Raw genomic sequence first — 20981 nt, 5'->3', positions numbered from 1 at the left:
CACCATCATCATCACCATCACCATCATCACTATCATCATCACCATCATCATCATCACCATCATCATCATCATCACTATCATCATCACCATCATCATCATCACCATCACCATCATCATCATCACTATCATCATCACCATCATCATCATCACCATCACCATCATCACCATCACCATCATCATCATCATCGCCACCATCATCACCATTACCATCATCATAACCACCATCACCATCATTACCATCATCATCGTCACCATCATCATCAGAGCTTGCCTGTTACGTAACTCCTCAGACATTCACAAGACGACCTTTGTTTCCTCACCTGGAAAGAGCGATCAGTGCCACAGATAAGCTCACCAGAACATTCCTGTCCTGGCACCCTTAGAGTATTCTTGAAGTTGGCAGTGGAGGCTGACCTCCCGGAGGATGGGTTGCCTCCACAAGGCACTTTGGGGTAATCACTTCCGACTCACTCTCTGTTCTCTACTTCTCAGCTACTTTCCTTAACTCCGCCTGTCATTGAATCTTCACCATCCCTGGACTGGGGGCCAGGAGACTACTTGCTGCTTTTGTGACCTTGGCTAAATCCCGTCTCCTCTCTTGTCCTCAGTTTCCTCACCTGTAAAATAGAGGAAGGAGTGGACTAGAAGGTTCTCTTCCTACTTTAAAGTCAGTGAAGCATTTTGTCCTGGTGTCTTCATCCTTGGATCCCCATCTGGTTGTCAAATGACTTAACTGAACAACCCAAAGGACTTCCTCAGGCCCCCTTTGCTTGTTGGTTCTCACTTCTGCTGAATTGAGGGAGGTTTGCAGACTGACCCCGACTCACAGCCAGCTGGTCTGGGTTAGATCCAGGTTCTTACCAGCCTTGAATTCTCCCAGTCTAAAGCCAGGGCCAAGGGAACAGTCAGGACCTGCAGTGCCACTACTTGCTGGCATGCCCACTTTCTTTATGCCCACTACCTGGCCTGGCCTTGACTTGTCTCATTGCTTCCCTGAAGCACAAAATAACCAAAGTGTTCTGTCTTTGACATTCTCTTCCCCCCTCCCCCCTTCCACCTCCTCCTCCCCTCCCCCTCCCCCCAGACTTGGAGCAGTGCTAGAGGCTCAGAGGCAGAAAGCCTGGTAAGGTCAGGCCAAGGACTTCCTCCTTTCCTAGGTCATGAGAGCATTATCAAGATGAAGATCCAGAGATGGCCCTGCCTCCAAGGCCCCCAGATCAAGTGCACAATGAAGGATACAAGAGGCCCAGGCTGGTCACCCTGATGACCCAAGGCTGAAGAGGATGGGGTCATCTTGGGGGATGTAGTGCTGGCACTGGGCCTCAGGAGTCGGGTGGGATTGGAGCCCCAACTTGGGCATGGGGGCTTGTCTTGGACAAGAGGGAGCTGTTCCCGGGAGTGGCCAAGGTGGGGAGGTGAAGCTGCAAAGGGTGGGCAGAGCCAGATTGTGGAGGACCGTGGGTGCAGAGCCGAGGAATGCAGAGTTTCTTTGGCAATAAGTAGGGTGCCAATTTGGAGCCATGATGAGAACTGTGCATTAGGCAGATTAGTCTGGCAGAGTGTACAGGCTGACTGGGACAGGGGCAGGAGATCCTGGCTGCAGGGAGACAAGGAGGGGCCGGGTGCTGCGGTCCAGATGAGGGGGAATAAGACTTGGGAGTGGGGCTGATGACCAGGGAGATTGGGAATGGTGACTGATTGTCCATTAGGGATGCAAAAGGAACTGAGGAGGCAGAGAGGACTTTGTGTCTGGAGATTTGGGGAGAATATGATGAGTTCAGTTTTGGACATGAGTTCAGTCCATCCATGAGCAAGCATTTACTAAACCCATACTGTCTGCCAGGCACTGAGGACTCAAAGGCCAAAGCAAGAACGCCCCTGCCCTCCGGGAGCCCAAGCCAGGGGCCAGTCGGGAGGCCAAGAGTGCTCATTTGGAACGGGGAGGGGCAGAGCTCAACAGGGGAGACAGAGCTGGAGAGCTTGGGGGGCATCCACACAAAAGGGGGGCATCAAAGCCACATGATCAGAGGAAATAAATGTATAACGATCAACCCATGAACAGGCATTTATTAGGAGAGCTGAGGTCCTAGGACAGAGCCATGATTAGGGGACAGGCAGAAGAGGAGCTGGAGGGAGGGAGGAGAGAAACTCACCAAGGGGAGAAGGAGCAGGTTCAAGTGGCAGATGTTCCAGCCAGCTCAAGGAAGATAGGAAATACAGGAATAGGAAAAACCGGTGGATTCGGGGCAGGGGTGGTCAATCCTTGGGCCTTGGAGACAGTTGGGTCGGTAGATGGATAGTGCTTGCTGAGCAGAGAGGCAGTGTGGCATAGTAGAAGGGGTCACACTTGGAGTTAGGAGGCCTGGGGCTCCCATGCTGCTTCAGCCACTTACTCTAGTTAGGTGACTCTGAGCCAGTAAGCTTTCTCATCTTTCAAGTGGGAACACTAAAGTGAGCATCCCCACCCCTGACAGGGCTGTGGTGAACCTCAGAGCACCACAGCCCCTGGGGCTGTTAGGACAGGGGTGGGGCAGAGAGTGGTTGTTGAGGTGGGCTGCTCTTTCTAGCAATTCACCAGAGGGTCAAGGCCAGGCAGTGACCTGGCAGTGAGATGATCAAATCTCTGGGCTCTGTACCACTTCCCTTCCTCCCCCAGCTAGCCAGCACTGGGGAGCTTGAGCCTGTTCATGTTTGCCCAGACCTCCCAGGTGATCCCCAAGGGCCAGGGCTGTTGCCAAGTTGACAGTGCCCAGCCAAGAGAAGCAAAGACTTGACTGTCCTGGGCCTCTCTCATTCGATGACCTCATCTGCTCCCATTGGCTCCATACAATTAGCCCCGATATTCCCACCCGCACGGCCCGTACGGGATGTCTCCAACTGTGTGTCCAGAACTGGCCTTGTTCTCTTGCCCCATAAATCTCCCTTCTTTCTGCCAGTCGCTGTGGCTCACGATGGTCATGCCATCCTCACTGTTCCCCCCCCCCCCCAATGTTCATTGGCTGTCTCCGCCATCTCCTTTCCCTCATTCAGGTCCTCACAGCCTCTTGCTTGGCCTCTCCCACTAGTCTTTCCGACTTCCTGTTTCTCCCTTCTCCCCTCTCCAGTTCTTTTTTGACACAGCTGTTAAATATGGGTTCCCGAAGCCCATTAAAATCTGACCATGCCAGTCTCCTGCTCAAGAAGACTCGGTGGCTCCCTCTTACCTTTAGGATAAAACCCAAATTCCTCAGCATGGCATTTAACCCTTTTCACAGTCTGGTTTTGTAGGCTCAGATGATCATGGCTTTGGCTTTCTTACTGTTCTGTACACAGGATTGAGCCACTCTGCCCCACCCCCAGATTGCCAGCTCCTAGAGGACACAGCCTGGGTGACTTTTGTCTTTGTGAGCCCAGCCCCCAGCCCAGGGCTTGGCCTGAGAAATGCATGCTGAATGAAATGGCCTGGACTCTGAAGGACTATGCACACTCCTCCTACCTCCCCCTGGGCTTCCTGACGACCCCTCACAGTGGGGAAGGCAAAGGGCCTGGGAGGCTGAGGGCTGAATGCTTTCTGAGCCAAGTGAGGCTCCCTCTGAGAAAAAAGGGCTCTTGGCGCAGATTTTGCAGGACCAAAAGATGCCCTGGGGGACAGTGGGCCCACGGCCAGTCACCAGGGAAACTGAGCTGGGGAGCAGAGTGGGAAAGCCCTGGCCCCCAGCCAGGAAAGGAAACACACACTCTGGTTTTTGAGGTATCTGGGGCCAGAGGCATTGGGAATCAACTCTCTGGTCCCAGCTCCAGGACAGTCAGTAGGACTGATGCTTTGGAGTTCTGGTGTCCTGGGCTAAGGCCAGTGGAGGCTGTTAGGGCTGGAAGAGAGCTCAGAGATCTCTAGTCCAACCCCATGGTGGAAAGGAGAGTTGAGATTTGACTTCAGATCCCCCCTCATTTCACAGAGAAGGAAAACAGCCTCAGGGAGGTGCAGCTGCTTACCCCCAGTCATTCAGCTGGTTTAGAAGCCAGGTAGCGGTCCTCAGTCTAGGGCGCTGGCCAGCCCCTTGAGTTCTAAGCATCACTGCCCCTCAGATGGGCAGGTAAGTGGGCCTGAGAGGAGGAGACCCAGGAACTAGGGTTGTCCACTTAGTCTGGGGTCATCCTCTCCCTGGGTGTCAGTTTTCCCTTCTGTCCAATGAGAGGGTGGAGCCAGGTGCTGCTAAGGGGCCTTGGGGCTCCTCTTTCTATGCCTGGAGTCCCTGGTGTGTCAAGACAATGTGTTTTGTGTCCATGTGCAGCACAGCAGTCTGGGAGCCCAGCAGGGAAGCTGGAGCTCCCTCCCCTCAGGCCTCTCAGCTGGGCGGGTCCCTTTGGACCAGGAAACTGGGGAATTCTTTGAAGTGCGCCTATGTCTCAAGCATTTGTCGCTCCCACTTAACGTGTATTTTGAAAAATTCCTTTTGGACACCCTCTTTATCTTTCCCAAACATCACTTCCTTGCTCCTTTCCTGAGTCCTTGCCATGGCTGGGAGCCCAGGCTGCTCATTGGCTGTTGGGATAGGGCAGGGGGAGGGGCAGAGCCAGAGGAGTTGGGGGGGGGGACTGTTTATGCTGCCTGCCTGTCCTTCCATCCTTCTCTCTGCCACCCATTGCTGAGGGTGGCCTTGGCAGTCCCATGCAGCTCCCAGGAGGATGCTGGTACCCAGGCTCACCCAGCAGCTGCCCCCCAGCCTTCAGACTCCCTTCTCTCTGGTTTGGGAGCCAAGGAGGCCAGGGCACAGCTGAGCATCCTGGACTAGGGCTTGAAGGCTCTTGCTCGGCCTGCACATGGTGCCCTCAATGGCCCTGCTGAGCGGGTACCTTACTGAGTGAGGACGTCAGGCTCTCCAGGGCCCACAGGCCCCACCCTAGGTAACTTCCATGGTACGTGCCCTGGGCCTTGATCTTCTTTTCTTCTTCAGAAGCCGCTTTCTTGTTGCCCTTAGGAAAGTCATTGGCTCAGCATGCGGTGGGGGATGTGGGGGGGCTAGGAGGAGGGCTGGGAGGTGTCTTCTGGCATTACCAAGGATAGTGGCAAGAGAGGGAGACAAGGAATATGTGGGGGGGTAGTGCTTCCGTCTTCTCTTCTTTCCCAAGTACCCAGGCTTGTGGGTAACTGAGTCCTACCTGACCCCTGGGTGAAGTTACACTGAGATTTTGGGCCAAAGAAGAGTTTGACCAGTTTAGATAGTTTTACTTAATTCTGTAGAATTATGGTAAGGCAGCAATGGCATAGCACAGATAGATATGCCAGGGAGCCCTGGGGTCATCCCGTCTCTGACACGTCCTTCCTGTTGGGCCCTGAGTGAGCTCAGGCCTGGGCACCTACAACTCAGAGTTACAGAGAAGGTGCCAATCAGTACCGGTACAGGGAGTGTCCTCACTGGGAAATTGCAGGTCCAGACCCCATCCTATCTTTCTTCCTAGAGAAGGGGAAACTGAGGCCCAGAGAAGGCAGTGCTGCCAAACCAGGAGGATCTAAGTGTTGGCCCTTCGCTCCCGTCGAGCAGCTTACTGCTGCTAGGTGGAATGTGGCATCTTGAAGGATGGCCTCTGACCTGCATGCATCCTCTCTTTTCCTGTGGCCTGCCTTTTTTGTCTGCCACCCTTAGAAAAGATGCTGACAGGCTTTCCTGATCTCTCTGGGCTGTCTGGCCATGGCAGGAAAAGGAGGGCTATGGATCTTGAGGGGCCTGAGCAACCAGAGTAAAGCAGAGTGATTGAAAAAGATCTGGGGTCCATGCTGGAGCTCCTGTAATGAAAACCACAAGCACTCCCTTTCAATCATACAGGAGTCCCCCAAAAGTGGGGCCCTGACTTTCTAACCCAAGTGGACAGGAAGGAGGTTGGGAGGCCTTGTCCTATGGGCAGCAGCCTCTACACCCCCAACTCTGGGCTGCAAGTCTGGCCAAGCAGCAGCAAAACGGGGTGGGGCCTAGGCACCAGTCAGGCCATCCTGGGTCTGCGGCGGTAACGGGTGGCAGGGTAGGATAGTGGAGAGAGCTGTGGGTTGGGGTCAGAGGCTCTGGGTTCTCAAGTCCCAACTCTGCCCCTCATGAGATGCATGAGTTTAGCAAAGTCCCGCCCTCTCTGGGACTCAGTTTCTTCACTCAGAGATGAGGGGCTTGTACTAATTCTTTGTTCCTGTGATCCTAGGCTGCGCCATCATAGGCAGGCAGAGCAAATGCAGTGAGACAGAAGTGAGCATGTGTGTGTATGTGTGTGCATGTGTGTCTTTTTAAAGACTAAAGTATTCTATGGATGCCTTATTCCATCGCTGCCACTTCCCAATCATCTGTGCCCACTTGCACTTGTCTGTGCCCCAAAGGTGCCATTACACCAAAGTCCGAGACTGTCGGTGCCTGCTTCCTCCCAGGACTGCGTCTCACTGCTGCAGTCAGGCTTGTCTTTTATTTATCAGAGTTCTTGGGTGACTCCCCTTTTTCATTCTGCACCAGACTATCCAAGCCTCCCCAAGGATCGCAGTCCTTCCCCTGGAGATGGCCCATTTCACTCTAGATCAGCTTTAAGTGTTGGGAAGTTTGTTCTATTGACCAGACTCAATCGACCTGTTGGCCACTTCTTGCCGTTGCTTCTGGGTTGGCTGTCTGGGCCCTCCAAAGACTCTGCATCTTCTTCTCCCCAGCCTGGCTGCCGACCACCTTGTCCAGCACAGTCACATGGCAAGTAGGGCACAGGATACTGGCACTCATGTCTTGCCATTGGGCCCTAGTGACTCTTGCCAGAATTCCCCCATTTCTCCCCTACCAGGGCCCTCCCTTTTCTCCAGACCCCTCAGGTCTCTCTGTGACTGGCTCCTTAGGTATTCTTTGGCATCTTGGGAATGCATCTCCCTGCCAGCTGGGACTTGGCCTTTCTGCGTAGCATGCCTGACTTCACCTTACCTCTGGGAGTGGCTGTAGACCACAGTGGAAAGAGGCCCTGTACTCCACCTCTTGGTCTGCTGTGTACGTGCCCTATGACCTTGGGGGACTCCCTTCTCCCTGGGTTGCAGTAAATGAGGTCTTCAGAAAATCATGAGCTGCACTCAATGTTCACTGAGATCCCTTCCCAGTCGGTCGGTTGTCCTAGAATCTAGCCCTTTACTCCCTACCACCAGGTGTTTTTGCTAGTGCTGCCCTCTGGCAAAGGTGTCATCTGGCACCAGTCCAGCACCATTATCTCAAGCTGATACCAGATCAGCTGGTGGCGTGTCCTGCACAGAGGAGCCTGGGGAAAGGGCAGGCTTGAAGGCTGAATGTCTCCTTGGGGTGCTCAGACACGGTGCCCTGCTAGGTCTGGTGGAGATGGGGGTGCCGGGCCTGGGAAGTAGACATGGCTGGAAGGAAGTTGGTTCTGCAAGCCCTTCTCCTGTGGTCTATGACTGAACTGCAGCAGTGCAGTGTGTCTGCGTGTGAATGCATGTGTCTGCGTGTGGCCATGTGTGCTTGTGCTGGCATGGGCTAAGGGCCCCAACATGGGCCAAACACTTGTGCTCCTAAGCTTCAGTGAGAGAGGCCAAGGGTCCCAAATGAGGGTGAGGACAGTCCCCTGGCCCTTGCCCTGGCCAGACTTCAGCTGGGATGCTGTATTCAACTCTGCTGCATTTGAGGAGTGGATCCCACAGAAGGCAATGGGCCTCAGTTGGAGGAGCTGGGCATGTTTGCCGTGGAGAAGAGAGGAGTCAGGGGGGACAGGATGGTCTTCTGAAAAAGATTTTGATGAGGCTGTTGTGTGAAGGAGGGGTTGGTGTTGTTCTCTTTGGCCTTGAGAGCAGAACCAGGAACAGTGAAGGCGGGGGAGGGGGGGAAGTTGGAAGATGCATATCTGGACGGTGTGTCATAAGTGACGCCCTCACAGGCAGAAGCAACCTGGGGAGTGGCAGGACTGTGTGGTCCCTGGAAGCCTGTGGGTGGATGCTGGGGCCCCCTCACCGTGGCTCTTGGTTGGACTGGATGGCAGTTGGGACTCCCCCTTGACCTTTTGCACTTTGGGCATTTGATGATGCCTGTGGGGGACCCCAGCTCTTGGAGCTTGCCAGAGCTTTAGGTGTGTTGGAAGCAGCTGAGGGTCCTGGGGCAGGCAGGCAAGGGCCAGTCTTCAAAAGACCTCTCTTGGGTCTTCCCTTCGGTGTCAGACAATTCCCATGTTCACTTCCTCTCAGGAGCCTGGCCAGATGGGTTCTCCCTGGGTAGGGGAAGTAGCTTGTCCAGTGTCCACCTGAAGGCTGAAGAGGAGGCCAGCTGGGCCATCCTTCCAGGCTGCCCTCTCCTCCCAAGGCTTCCTCATGCATGTGGGGGAGGGAGGTGGGGTGGGCCGGAAACTGCCTGGGAAGTGATTTCAGCCCCGACTCCCCAGGCTAACTTCCTCCCTATTCTTGTTGGCAGGAGAACCACCCCCCTGGCCAGGCCGCATTCATGGCACATGGCCAAACTGTTGGAGGGGCGCCCTGAGGCAGCGGCTGCCTTCGTGAACTTTCCTGAAGACCCCTTCAGCTTATCGTGGCATTCAGGCTGTGACAGCAGGTGAGTGCCAGCTTGTCCCTCCCGGCTGGTGGCGCTCCTTGTCCGAGAGTCTGTGCCCAACGGTCCCTGGGCGCCCCCACATGGGATTGGCTCTTAGCCCTGGTTCGGTTTCCCAGCCAGGCCAGTGACTAGTTCTGTTGCAGCCCCTCTGGGCTTCAGCTTTCTCTTCTCTCAAAAGAGCTGATTAGAAAAAGGGAGGCAGTGATGGAGAGGGCTTTGGGGGTCAGATGACCTGGCTTGAAATTCTAGCTACTTAGGAGCTATGTGATCTGGAGGGAGTTACTCGGTCAAATTTCCCAGGCCTCCCTTTGTTCCCCTGTAAAATTAGGGGGTTGGACTTGATGGCATCTGAGGTCCCTCTGCAGTCTCCCATTCTATGGAGTAACATACAGCCTCGAGGCCAAAGTAGGGAATCCTTTGACTCTCATGGAAATGAGGCAGAGAGGGTGGTGGGGCTTTGCCTTCTGAAAAGTTGGAAGCTTGACAGCACTCTTGCCCATGGTGGGCACCGTGAAGGCTGAGGCCAGAAGAGGATGGTCTGTTGGGGGAGCACTTCCTTTGAGGTGGTCTGGCCCAGCACCCTTTTCTTTCTTTGGGGGTCCGATTTCATCAGGGTGGAGGAACCCCTACAGCAGGTATGGGGCAACTCATCTGTCCCTTGGTGACTCAGAGAGAGTCTCAGTAGTGGGGAGACATCAAGGGGTTTGCCTGGAGTCACGTGACTGGTAGCTGTCAGAGAGCTGTGGGACTGGCAGCCAGACCTTCCTCGCTTAGGAGGCTGGTTGACTGGGGGACTTTGCAAGGACCCCACCCCCCCTCCCCCTCCCCCCGCCAAGTGCTGAGCCTCAGTAGGAATTTGAACCCAGATCCAGGGACTGGAGCTCAGTGCTCTTTCCATGACTGCCTGGAGACTTTTGTGTTTCTTTGAACCCCCAGGATTTTCCCCTGAGAGACCCAGTGCCCCTGCTAAGCAATTCTGGGTCCCTGGGCCTGGTGATGGAGAAGGAGAAAATGGCAGGCAGGAACCAGACCTTTGGTGCTTGCATCCAAGGACGCCATTATTGCAAAGCCTGGCAATGCAGCTGTCACTGGTCCCATTTATGAAGGAGGCCAAGAGGCTCAGGGGGACAGCTTATGCACCCCTGAGATTCTCCCATGGCACCACTGAGCTAGGAGTTCCCAGTGAGAGGCCTCTGAAGGCTAGCTCCAAGGAAAGGTAGAGCCAGGGCCTAGCTAGGGAAGGGCCATGGGACACCACACTGCCACCTCCCATCCCCAGAGTGCACCCCTGGCCTTTCCTTCTCCCACACTCAGGCTTTTACCCTCCTGCTGTGCACATCCTCTGAACCAGTGGCATCCGTCTGGTTGGCCCTCTCCTCTGCCCTTCTCCTTCCACCGTGGCCTGCTCTCTGTTTGACCCTCTTGGCCTTTCCCTTTTCTTGTGAATCTCAGTATCCCTCCTTCCCTCCTCTTTGTGCTTCTCAGTCACTAACATCACTTCTTCAGGCACCAGCCGGCCTGGGGCAGTGAGCAATGAGGTTTGGGTGGGGGAAGGGAGGCAGGTTAAGAAAGTGCCGGCAGAGGTGCTCAGAGCTGCAGGGCCAGACATGTGCCCTTCTCTGTTTCTGCAGTGGCCCGTGCCTGCAGTGGTGCCCACTGTCCCGCCACGGCAGCACTGAAAAGAGCAGCTCCATTGGCAGCATGGAAAGCCTGGAGCAGCCCAGCCACGTGTGCCACGAGGGGCGGGCCTCCCCTGTGGAGCAGAGCACCTATCAGAGTCAACGGGACTCAGCCTACAGCTCCTTCTCTGCAGGCTCCAGTGCGTCAGACTGTGCACTGCCCCTTCGGCCAGAGGAGACGGCAGCCTCAGACTGCAGTCCGCCAGGCCTCGGGACGGCCAAGGCCCCAAATGGCCTCTACTTCCACACGGGGCCTGATGGGGCAGCCCCTTCACCGAGCCTCCAGGAGGCTCCTCTCCCTGGCCCTGCCCAAGTTCCTGGGGCCGCTCCAGGTCCTCCCCAGCCTCCGGTAAGGCGGGACAGCCTTCGGGCCTCCAAGACCCAGTTCCACCAGACAGAAAAGCGGAGGGCCTCAGTCCCTGGCGTCTCCTTATACCTGAAGGAGAGCTGGAACCCTGAGACCCTGCTCTCCTCAGACCTCCCCCCTGAGACCCATGAGGGCCGCTGGAAGGAGTGTCTGTCTGATGAACAGTACTGTGTGGCGAGATGCCTGTCTGAGTCAGACCACTGTGATCCTGGGCTACCGCTGAGGGCCAGCGCTCAGAGGACAGGGTGGCCTGGCCAACACCACATCATGTCCAGCAGCCCTGGAGAAGAGACTGAAGAGGAAGAGGCAGCCATCGCCATGCCAGCCGCCATCCCTGCCCACCTTACTGGGCTGACTGGCCACCGTCACAGTGCACCCGAGCAGCTGCTGGCCTCCCAGATTCGATCACTGTGCCTCGATGTTGAGAGGGATGGGGACAGCCAAGGGGCTGAACTGCAGGCCAGGCATGAGGGGCATCACTGGACCCTGTCCCCCCTCCACAGTGCTCACCAAGGACAGAAAAGCCCTTGCCACCACACAGCAGGAGCCCAGAATAAGCCTGGTGAGAAGAGGGCAGGGGGGCAGGCAGGCGGCCAACCTTTGACTTCTGAGAGCTCGGATCAGAGCAGCCCCACTCCGGGGGGATCCTGCAGTGAAGCTGGAGTCACCCAGCTCTCGGGCCTGGAGCAGGCCAGCTCTGCTGAGGGCCTGGAAACCAAGAACAGCCACCCAGGAGACATTCGCAAGAGTGGTGGGGCCCGCTACCGCTCCATGCAGCAGGGCCGCAGGAGCGAGCGCTTTGCCACCAACCTGCGCAATGAGATCCAGCGGAGGAAGGCCCAGCTGCAGAGGATCAAGGGCGACTCAGGGGAGCCTCCCCCTCCTGAGGCCCCCAAAGCCACCCCTCCACAGACTTCAACTCCTGCTCCTGGGCCCTCCCCACCGCTCCCGGCCCCGCCTGTGGTGGCAGCTCCCCATAGACTAGCCAGCCCTGGAGACAGGCTCTCTAGTCAGACCCGGCCTCATGGGAGCCTGCTAAGAACCAGGTCCTCTGAGTGCTTAAGTCAGGTAACAGAAAGCCAAGAACTGAGGACCTCGCTGGAGGGCCCCGGCCAGAGGCCTTGGCAGCCTGCTGCTGGACTCCACCCCTGGTGCAAAGCTCCTGGCCACAGACCTTCCAAGCCCAGGCCCCAACCCGGGGTTCGGGGAGGCCGCTGGCGGTGGTCGCCAGAGCGCAAGCTGCAGCCTCAGTTGACACCAATCCCAAGTGGGGTTTTGAACCTAAGTGAGGAGGAGCCGGGCGGCCCTTCTGAGGAGGAGGGCATCTTTGTTCCTTTTGCGGATAGGAAGAAGTTTTTTGAAGACACCAGCAAGTCACTGCCTCCACCAGCTTCATCCCTTGGACACAGTAAACCCTTTACCCTAAGGCCAAAGCCACTCGAGCCACCTGCCTTTCAGCCAGTAGGCACTGACTGCAGGGATCTGCGGCGCCACTCGGTAGACCAGGCTTATCATTCCTCGGCCTCCCTGTCCCCTGAGCCGGCCCCTTACTCAGAATGCTACCAGCCCCTGGCATATTGTGGGGACTTTGAGTACCTGCGGCCCTGCTCGCTCTCATGTGGCATTCCGGCAGCTGCGGGTCATGACACATGCAGCTACTGCCCTGTCCTGCTGAAGAGAAGCCTGCTCAGTGGCCACCGGAACCACTGCTGCCACCCCCAGCAGTGGGCGCGTTGTACAGCTTGCTGTCATTCGGGGCCCCAGCACCAGGTCGGAGAAGAAGGCAGCCCTTCCTGGAAGGCCAGGAACTCCTCACTGAAGGTCAGTAGCCAGCCTCCCAAAGTGGGCCCACTGGGGGCTGAGCCTGGGCTGCTCTCCTTCCCCAGTTTTCAGGGTAACTCATTCACAGTGGCCTCCTCTAGGGCATTCAGACAGTTGTCCAGGGTTGCCAGGGTGACCCATCCCTGTGGCAGTCTCCCTTCCCAGGCAGCACTTGGGGTTCTTGTCCTGGAAGCCCCTTGTTGGGCTTGGCCCACCATGGCCCTTGGGCTTGGCCTATTGGCACTGGCCCAGTAGAGCACTCTGGCCTCTGCATCAGAAGGGACTGCATTGTGGGCATGGAGGGGGTAGTGCCCATCTCGGGCAGCCATGGTGCCAGAGCCGCATTCAGCCATGGCTGGCAAAAGGTTTTCTTTTTAAAAAAATTTTTTTTTTAATTTACAAGGAGCTCTTGGCTCAGCTTCTCTTGATTTGTGAGACAGTTGCTGCAGGAGGGAGAAGTTGCCAAAGGCCTGGGTGGGACGTGGAGCTGATTGGAGAGTCCAGTGGCAGCCAAGCCCTAGGGCCAAGAAGCTTGGGAGCAGAGAAAACTTGTCCTTAAGAATCATCAGCACCACAACGAAGTGTGTGCCCTTCTGCATTGTGTGTTATGGGGTAGAAGGTGGCCCACCCACTAAGGAACAGTCAGTTGGCTTGGGCTTCATTGGATTGATCCAACATAAAGAACTGGAGGGACCATGTCCATCCTGGCCCATGGGTAGCCTCTAAGGGGAAGGGATATCTGACTTCTCAGAATATGGGGAGAAATAGGAAGACCGATTAGGAAGCCCTATCCCAGGCACCAGGGGGTGGCTGCCTTAGGCTTCTGCTGTGAAGGTCACTCACTGCCTGGAGGGACACACTGTGGGGCTCTGAGTTCCCACAGAACAGAATTTCCTTTGCCTCCCACTGTCCTCATTAGCACCTGTGGAACCCTGGGTTTTATTGCTCGAAGGAGCGAAGGCAGGTTGGGAGTGAGGGCAGCAGGTTGTGGTATAGGAGCCAGGGGGCAGACCGAGGATTGGGGATGGGAAGTTGTGGGCCCCATTGTTGGGAACTGAAACACTCAAATCCTGGACTTAGGGCTGGAAGGACATCAGAGGTCATCTAATCCAACTGCATTTTATGGTGGAAGAAAGATAAGTAAGTCTAGGGAAGTGAAATGACTTGCCTAAGATCACAGTAGCAAAGCTTTGAGTTGGTCTTCCTCTAATATCACCTCCATATTCTCCTGTGGATGTATTGTTTGCTTGCACCTGGGTGCAAGTGGTCTTTCCCAATGGACTGGGGAACCCTTGGGAATAGGGGACCATCTTTTTGCCTTTTTTGTACCTCCAGTAAATGCTTATTATCTTGCCTTGATTTGACTTAGCAAGTTCTGTGCAAAGTCATGGGAATGGTTGGAGAAAGGAAGGGTGAATGATGTTCATAATTCACCCCTGTGTAAGGGAACCTACTGGAGTGAGGTGGTAGGCTAAAGCCAGGGAGCTGCTCTGTGTCCATTGGTGACTCACTTCTTCCTTTGGGCCTTGGTTTCCTCATCTGCAAAGTGGGCACTCCAAGGTCTTTACCAGCTCCATTATTCTGTGGTTCTGAGGGTGGGAGTTTGTAAGAAGAGGCTAAGCCAGCTTGAGGAAATGAAGTACAGGGGAGCCTCCATGGGGGTGGTAGGGGTGGAGTTCAGGCAGTTGGGAACCCCAGAAGCCCCTGTCCAGAAGCATCCTAGGTCCCAAGATCTGGCATTTATAGTTGGGATAGCCCTTGGAAGGCCCTAGTTGAACCGCTGCCTTTTCCACAGGATTCTGGAAACAGGCAGCCCAAGAAGGCAGGATTTGACCCCAGGTCTTGTACCCCCAGAGCTTTGGCTTGAGAAGGGGGTATGGGCACACATTCCCACAGCCTCCTGGTTGATTTGTAGCTTGTATCCAGCATGGGGCTTAGGTCTTTAGTAACTCAGTGAAAGGGAGCAAGGCCCCAGTCCCTCCACAGCCAGCAGGGGTGCAGTCCTTGCATCCAAGGGACAAATGCCTCCAGACTGGCCTCTTGGCCCTTTGTAGCCAAAGGCCTTTTCCAGTGATCATCATGGGCCCCATGAAGATGCTGGTGAGGCTGGAGGGAGGCAGGCACTGAGAAGCATTTCCCCTTTGTGGAGCCAGGGCAGGAGCCAGAGCAAACAGCAAACATGCTCAACTGGTTTGGGGCAGGGCTTCCAAGGGGGTGGAGAGAGGGGGCCCTGCCAGGCAACTGGGCCACACAGTCCCAGCCCGCGGGCACCTTCTGTGTGTAGGGGCAGAGCAGGGTAGTTGTTTCCAGCCTGGGGAGGTATCAGACAAGAGGCGGTTTCCTAATTTGTTGGACTCTTTTTTATAGGAAGTCTCTCCAGATGAATGGGAATCAGTGAAGATCACCAGGAAAGTCAGCCAGCCTGTGAGGTAGGTGTCAAGGAAACCTCTGGCCCAGGGGTGGGTCTGGCATGGTGCGGGCATCAGGCTAGCCAACCGGCTGAGCTTATGGCCCCTCCCTTGGTGTCCCAGGACCCCCTATCCTGACCCGTTGCTCTGAGGAACAAATAGCAGGAAGGGGTAAGGGAGCCCTGAACTGGGCATCCAGGTGCTGCCAGGATAGCCTGGGGTCAGAAGGGAAGTCATGGCTGCTTCTGGTCTGGCATCTGCTCTCTCTGCCAGCCGGAAGGTGCGTAAAGGCAACAATTCCAAGGGCCCTACCCAGGAAGCCATGGAGCATCCGGGCATACCTGTCTGTCTTCCAAGAATGTGCCTGTCAGTGCTGGGGAGGACAGAAGTGTGAAGCAGCCAGGATGGGATGGTGGCATTGCCCCCTTCCTAGGAGAATGCCCCTTGCACTAGATCGAGAATACCTGGTCGTGAGGCCTTCCCATCAACGCTCTCCTCCCTAGGGAAGCCCTGGTCCCAACTTCCTAAGGGCACATGCTTTGGGGTCTTGTGCAAGACCCTTAATTCCTACTGCTGGTCTCAGAGGGATGTGTGTGTGTGGTGTGTATGCATGTGTGAAGCCCATCAGTGGTAATGGGGAGCACCTGTCTGCCTAGCCCCAGCCTTCTCATCCCACCCTGTAAGTCTGAGAGAGGAGAAGATGAGTCTGCCCTCAGGGAGCTCCCAGTCTACTTTAGGAGGCAAGTTGGGAACAGATGAACGACAGACGTAAACAGCACGAGCGGCCTGTGTGTGCCAAACAGCAAAGGAAGGGTAAGGACAAGAAGGCCCATGAGCTCCATGGGGAGAGAGGATCATGGGGAGAGAGCTGAACTGCCTGGGGGCCAGGATAGTCTGGAGTGACTTTGTGAGGAACCAGAAGAGTCCAGAGGCCTGACACGGACAGCTCACTGCTTGTCTCTGGGCCTCATGAATGGGACAATAATACCTACACTCCTTACTTCCCAGAGGTATTGTGGGAAAAGTGCCTTTTAAGCCTGAAGGTGCTAAAGACACGTGAACTGCTGTAATTAGTATGGGCAGTTTAGGAGGAGGCAACAGCATGAGCAAAGGACCAGGGTGGGGATAGACATGTCTTAGTCATGGAACAGGAAGGAGAAAAGTGTGACATGGGATTAGCAAATTCACCCTGGGGAATGTTGGGTAGGAACATGGGGCCAAGCAGGTTGACGCCACATTGTGGAGGAGGAACCAGGGAGCCATGCAAGGTTCTTGGGCCTGTGATGGTGGCCACCCCAGTAATGGCCCACAATTTAGGTGCTAATGCAGTGGGGGGCAGGGGGGATGAGTGATCAGGGTGAAGGATGCAGCAGAAGAATGCCAACACTGGCCTCTGATGAGCTGGTGACAGGGTACAGGCAAGACCAAGAGGTCAGTCTTGGACAAAGACTCTTTTTACACTCTTGTGTCCTCAGTTCTGGCACATAGTAGGCATGCCCTTCATCGACGTTTCTTGACTGGTAGTATTGACTGTGAGTTGGAGGCGATGGTAGGGCCTGCTAAAGAAGCCAGGGAAAGCAGTAGAGAAGGCATAGGCCCAGAACGATGTCTGATTGTGGAAGCCAGGGTGGGTAGGTGGGCAGTCAGCAGGGGCAGACGTGGCAGAGGGACCAAGGAAATGAGGAGCAGGGGTGGAGATTATGGGTGCCTTGAGTGCCAAGGAGGTGGGCAGTGAGAGGAAGGAGGGAAACAGGATGGCAGGGCTGGGCCAGAGGCAAGCCCTGGGGAGTCAGGAAGCAAGGAGGTTGGAGCCACCCCTGCAATTCCAAGCAGGGCAGACGGCTGCCTTGGGAGCCCAGAAGCCCCTCTTCCCCTGTACCTGGAGGGAGAAAATGGAATGAAAGCCATTTTGTGGAAGGGAGGATTGACTTTGCTCTGCTTGGCCACAAAGGGCAGAGCCAGAAGCAGTGGGGAGAGGGGCCTGAGAGGTAGGGTTTTTTTTTTGTTTTTGTTTTTTTAAGCAATCAGGGTTAAGTAACTTGCTCAAGGTTACATGGCCAGTTATTTCTGGGTGTGGTGCTGAGTATCTGAGCCCAGATTTGATCCCCAGGTCATCCCGACACTGGAGCCGGTGCTCTTACTCGCTGAGCTACCTGGCCGCCCCTGAGAGGCAGGTTTAAGATTGAAATCAGGACCAACAGTGCACTACCACATGAGCAGGCTGCCTGGGGAGGTGGCGGGCTCCCTCCTCCTGAAGAACAGTGATGACGTGAGGGCATTGCACTTGGGGGCCTCCTAAACTCTAGGTCTTGGGGACACTTTGGACTTCGATTTCACCCTGTATGTAGATAGGGCAGTCTGAGTCCTGGGGCTGATGAGACAGAAGGATCTAAGCTTTAGCAAGGATCAGTCATATTTAAGCAAGGAATTTGGTGGGGAGGTGGGGGCTCATAAAAATCACAACAGTGAGCGTTTTGATGTCACTTTCAAGATCTTCAAAGAACTTTGCATATCATATGTCATTAGAGCCTCCCCCAAACCCTGGAAAGTACGCCAAATCATCATCCTTGTTTTCCAGAGGTTAAGTGACTTTACCAGGGTCATACATACTTAGTGTCTGAGGTAGGACTCAGACTCCAGTCTTCCTCACTCCTGCCCACTCTCTCCACCACACCACCTAACCTCCTTCATTCCCTGGTGGAGTTGGGGAAAGAAACCAGCAGTGAACTCTGAGCTTGGGAATGGACCCCACGTTGACACCACACTTCCCTCCCCTCCCCTGCCTATCCTCCTGCCTATTCCTCCACCTGCCCCCCATCTGCCTGCTCCTGCCTGTCCCCTACCTGCTCCCCCCCGCCTAACCTTGCCTGTCCCCTACCTGCCTACCCCCTACCTGCCCCTCCCCCCACCTATCCCTTCCTGCCCCCCTACCTTCCCCCTGCCTGTCCACCTACTTGAGCCACTCAGCAAAACTAGACGCAGCCATCTTTTGGCAGACCTTTCTGTTGAGCCCCCACCATATGAGCCTTCCTCTCTCTGAGAGGGACCCAGGGCACTGTGCCCCTCAGCCTCAGCCTGGGCAACAATCACAGACACCCTTTTTGGACTGCCTTGTCATCCCACTTGTTCCAGTGATCCCAGTGGTCAGTACAGATGTATGGTACCCAAACAACAGAGGGCTTCAGGTTGTCCCATCACCTCCCACCTGGATGATTGTGACAGCCTCTGAATTAATGTCCTTGCCTCCAGTCTCTCCCCACTCAGCTGACCGAGTGGCCCCCTAGCAATCCTACCTGGGGGCATTTTAAGCTTCTCTTCATCTCCTTCCTCTGCTGTCTCATCTACCATCTCTGGGTCTTTGCATTGACTGTTCCCCAGTCACCACCTCACACCATCCTTAGTTTGCTCCAAAGCACTTTGCAATGCCATTTTCCTGCATTATTTCAGTGAGTTGACAGATGGAAAGCACTTTGTGACCCATCAAATGCTATGTAAATGTTGGCTGCTGTTACTGTTTTTGTATGAAACCTCATCTCCCTCCTCCCACCCCCAGCTGCCAGGTTATTATTCCCCTGATGGAATGTCTGCTCCTTGAGGACAGGGCATGTGGTGCTTCTATCTTGGTCTAGGATGGGGTCTGGAAACTAATCAGCCGATCATTCTGGTATACAGAGAGTGCTTACCGAATGCCTTTTGCATGAATGCTGGGTAAGGAGCTATCCAGCCCTGCATCTGTGAACCTCTGATGCTTTTGAATGGAGTGCCCTTCCCTGGAGGGGCTCTATGTACTTCTGTCTTGGAGGAAAATGGCATGGTGCCCACCCATTTTGACTGCTTTCATTCATTTCAACGATTCAGCCCCTACTATGGTGCTGGACAAGAGGCTGGGGCTGTTAGGACCATTTCCCTGTCCTCTGGGAGCCCAACATTCCTGGGGAGCAAACAGCCAGCTCTTCTGCAGCTCAGTAAATCTCTTCAACATTCCCAGTTCCCCCAAGCAGTCTAGAACACGGATCCTCCCCTGGGCACTTCTCAATGCTCTTGAGAAAGTGTAAAGTCCAGAACTGAACACAGTCCTCTAAGCTGGCTGGGATCTCTCTCGTTCTGAGTTGGCTGCCTGAGGTGTGTGCACCTGCCTTCAGGATGATGGCAAGCCACACCTTCCCAGCTTGGTCCGTGTGACCAGGGAGGAGGGAAGCCAAAAGAAGGGCTGAGGGGGGCCTGTTGGCTGATGTCTCTGTGGAGGCTTTCAGGATGGAGGTGGCCAGAGGGACCCGGGCTAAGAACAGGTGTGACCTGTACTAGTGAGATCCCAAACGTCATGTTCCTGGCTTCTCTTTCCGTGATCCTGTCATTGGTCTGCCAACCGTTACAATCCCTGACTCGTTCTCACAGGAGCTGTTTGTTGGCCCCACCTCCCTAAAGCTGTACTAGTGCAGATGCCTTTTTGGACCCAAGTGCAAGACTTGACATTTACGGCTGTTCTCTTTCATTTCAGTTCATTGTTCTAGGCTAAGATATTTGGGGATCCTTGTTCCGCCATCTAGAAGGTTAGGGCTGCCTCCCAGGCTGTGTCATCCATAAATTGGATAAGCAAGCTGTCCGTGCCTTCCCTAAATATAAACAAAAATTCCCTAAAAAGAAAGTTGCTGCTGAGTGCAGGGTGAAGACGAGGCCACATAGATCCCATAGGCACTGGGCTGGAGAGCAGCCTCCCAGTGGAAGACAGCATTCACTGGGGCTGGCAGCATGTCCTCCTGCTCTGCTAGGCACAGCTCTCCATCTGACCCTGGGGAATCCTCTGGCTGCCTCAGTAGACTCATCAGAGACACAGGTGGGAAGAGTGGCCTGGACCCTTCCTAAGAACTCTCAATTCTAGGTCTGGCAGGAAGGAAGCCACAGTAAGTGAAGTGCTGATGAGGGAATGTCATTGAAGCTGCCAAGTCAAGTCAAGCTCATCGTTGGGGCCCTGGAAGGGACCTCCAAGGCCTTCTAGCCCAACCCTCTCATTTTCTAGGGGAAGAAGCTGAGGTCCAGGGAGGAGGAAGAGACATGATCTGAGTCTCACAGCAAGGGTCTGACCCCAGGGCCTCTGACTTCAGAGAACTGGCCTGTTCCATTGGCCCAGGCAGGGTTCCCTCCTTAGAAGTTGTAGGAGCACAGAAGCCCAGAAGGGGAGGTGGAGAGGACCTCATTTTACAAAGGAGGAAACTGAGGCCTGGGGAGGTAGAATGTTAGTGTCAGAGGCAGGATTTAAACCCAGAGCCTTATCACAAGTGTTTGCAGGGGAGTGATTTGCTTGATGCATTTGTTGGTGTTCAACCAAAGCAAGCTAACATGGCCTCTCTGGGCAGCACTTGGGCCTCAGTCCATTGGGTGGTGGCTAACAGGGTGGCAGTGAGGTTCAGTGTAAGTGGGAGCCACCTCCTCCCTCTTCCCATGCTATAGATGTGCCACTGGAGACCTAGAAAAGGCAAAGGGCTTGTACCCAGCTAGGAAGTGGCAGAGACTTGACACCAAGAGCCTCCTTCTAGGCCCCATCTTGGGCCAAGCTGGAGGCTGAAAGCTTATCTTTGGGAAGAAAAAGATGGGCAGAAGGGCTGATGGGGAAAAGTGTTAGCAAAAGAGGTCATGTTTGTAAGGTGCACGTCCCTGTGGGACAGGGCAGGAAGGACAATGGCTTTCCTTTCTTAATTAAGAGAAGGGTCATGAGGGACCTGATACCTGAGGGCTGACCCTGGCCAGTGCTTGACAATAGGGCATTCTGGGAAGAGAGCCAAGGATGGAGGCCCTCACTGCAGACTCTCTGTTGCTATACCCTACCCCTCTTGGATCTTTGGAGAAACAGAGGCAGGGGAAAGCAACAGACCTGGAGGCCAGGGGCTTTCCTTGGTGCCTGGGCTCATGTTTCTTCTTCATATGTAGCAGCTGCTTGTATGAACCAAGAACACGAACTTGCCCAGGGTTGGGGGTGGCTATGGGGGAGGGCCAGAATCTTTCTAGAATTCAATGTTCAGTTCAGCCATCACTTGCTCAGTGTATGTGGCAGACCCTGTATTAAGTGCCAGGGAAATGAAGGCAGGCAGGAAGCTCCCAGTCTAGTGGAAGTGAGGTTCTGGACAGAAAGGAGCCCAGGTGTGTAGGAAGGGACAACAGCTGCCTGCCAGAA

General features: G+C 55.1%; 1 protein-coding gene across 1 annotated transcript in view; it reads left to right on the top strand.

Moving 5' to 3' along the window:
• Positions 1-20981, top strand: part of SHROOM4 (shroom family member 4) — a 128300-nt gene that overhangs the window by 96643 nt on the left and 10676 nt on the right. The window contains 3 exon segments of the mRNA XM_069062392.1: positions 8400-8537; positions 10169-12404; positions 14772-14833. Of these exon segments, the coding sequence (XP_068918493.1) occupies positions 8400-8537; positions 10169-12404; positions 14772-14833 (2436 nt within the window).

The sequence above is a fragment of the Petaurus breviceps genome, unplaced genomic scaffold, assembly GCF_028583685.1.
Source record: "Petaurus breviceps papuanus isolate PSGF00001 unplaced genomic scaffold, PetGlider_PUasm1.0 90451, whole genome shotgun sequence".
In the NCBI taxonomy this organism is placed as follows: Eukaryota; Metazoa; Chordata; class Mammalia; order Diprotodontia; family Petauridae; genus Petaurus; species Petaurus breviceps.
The sequence above is the reverse complement of the archived record's forward strand: the minus strand, read 5'-3'. Positions and strand labels throughout refer to the sequence as shown.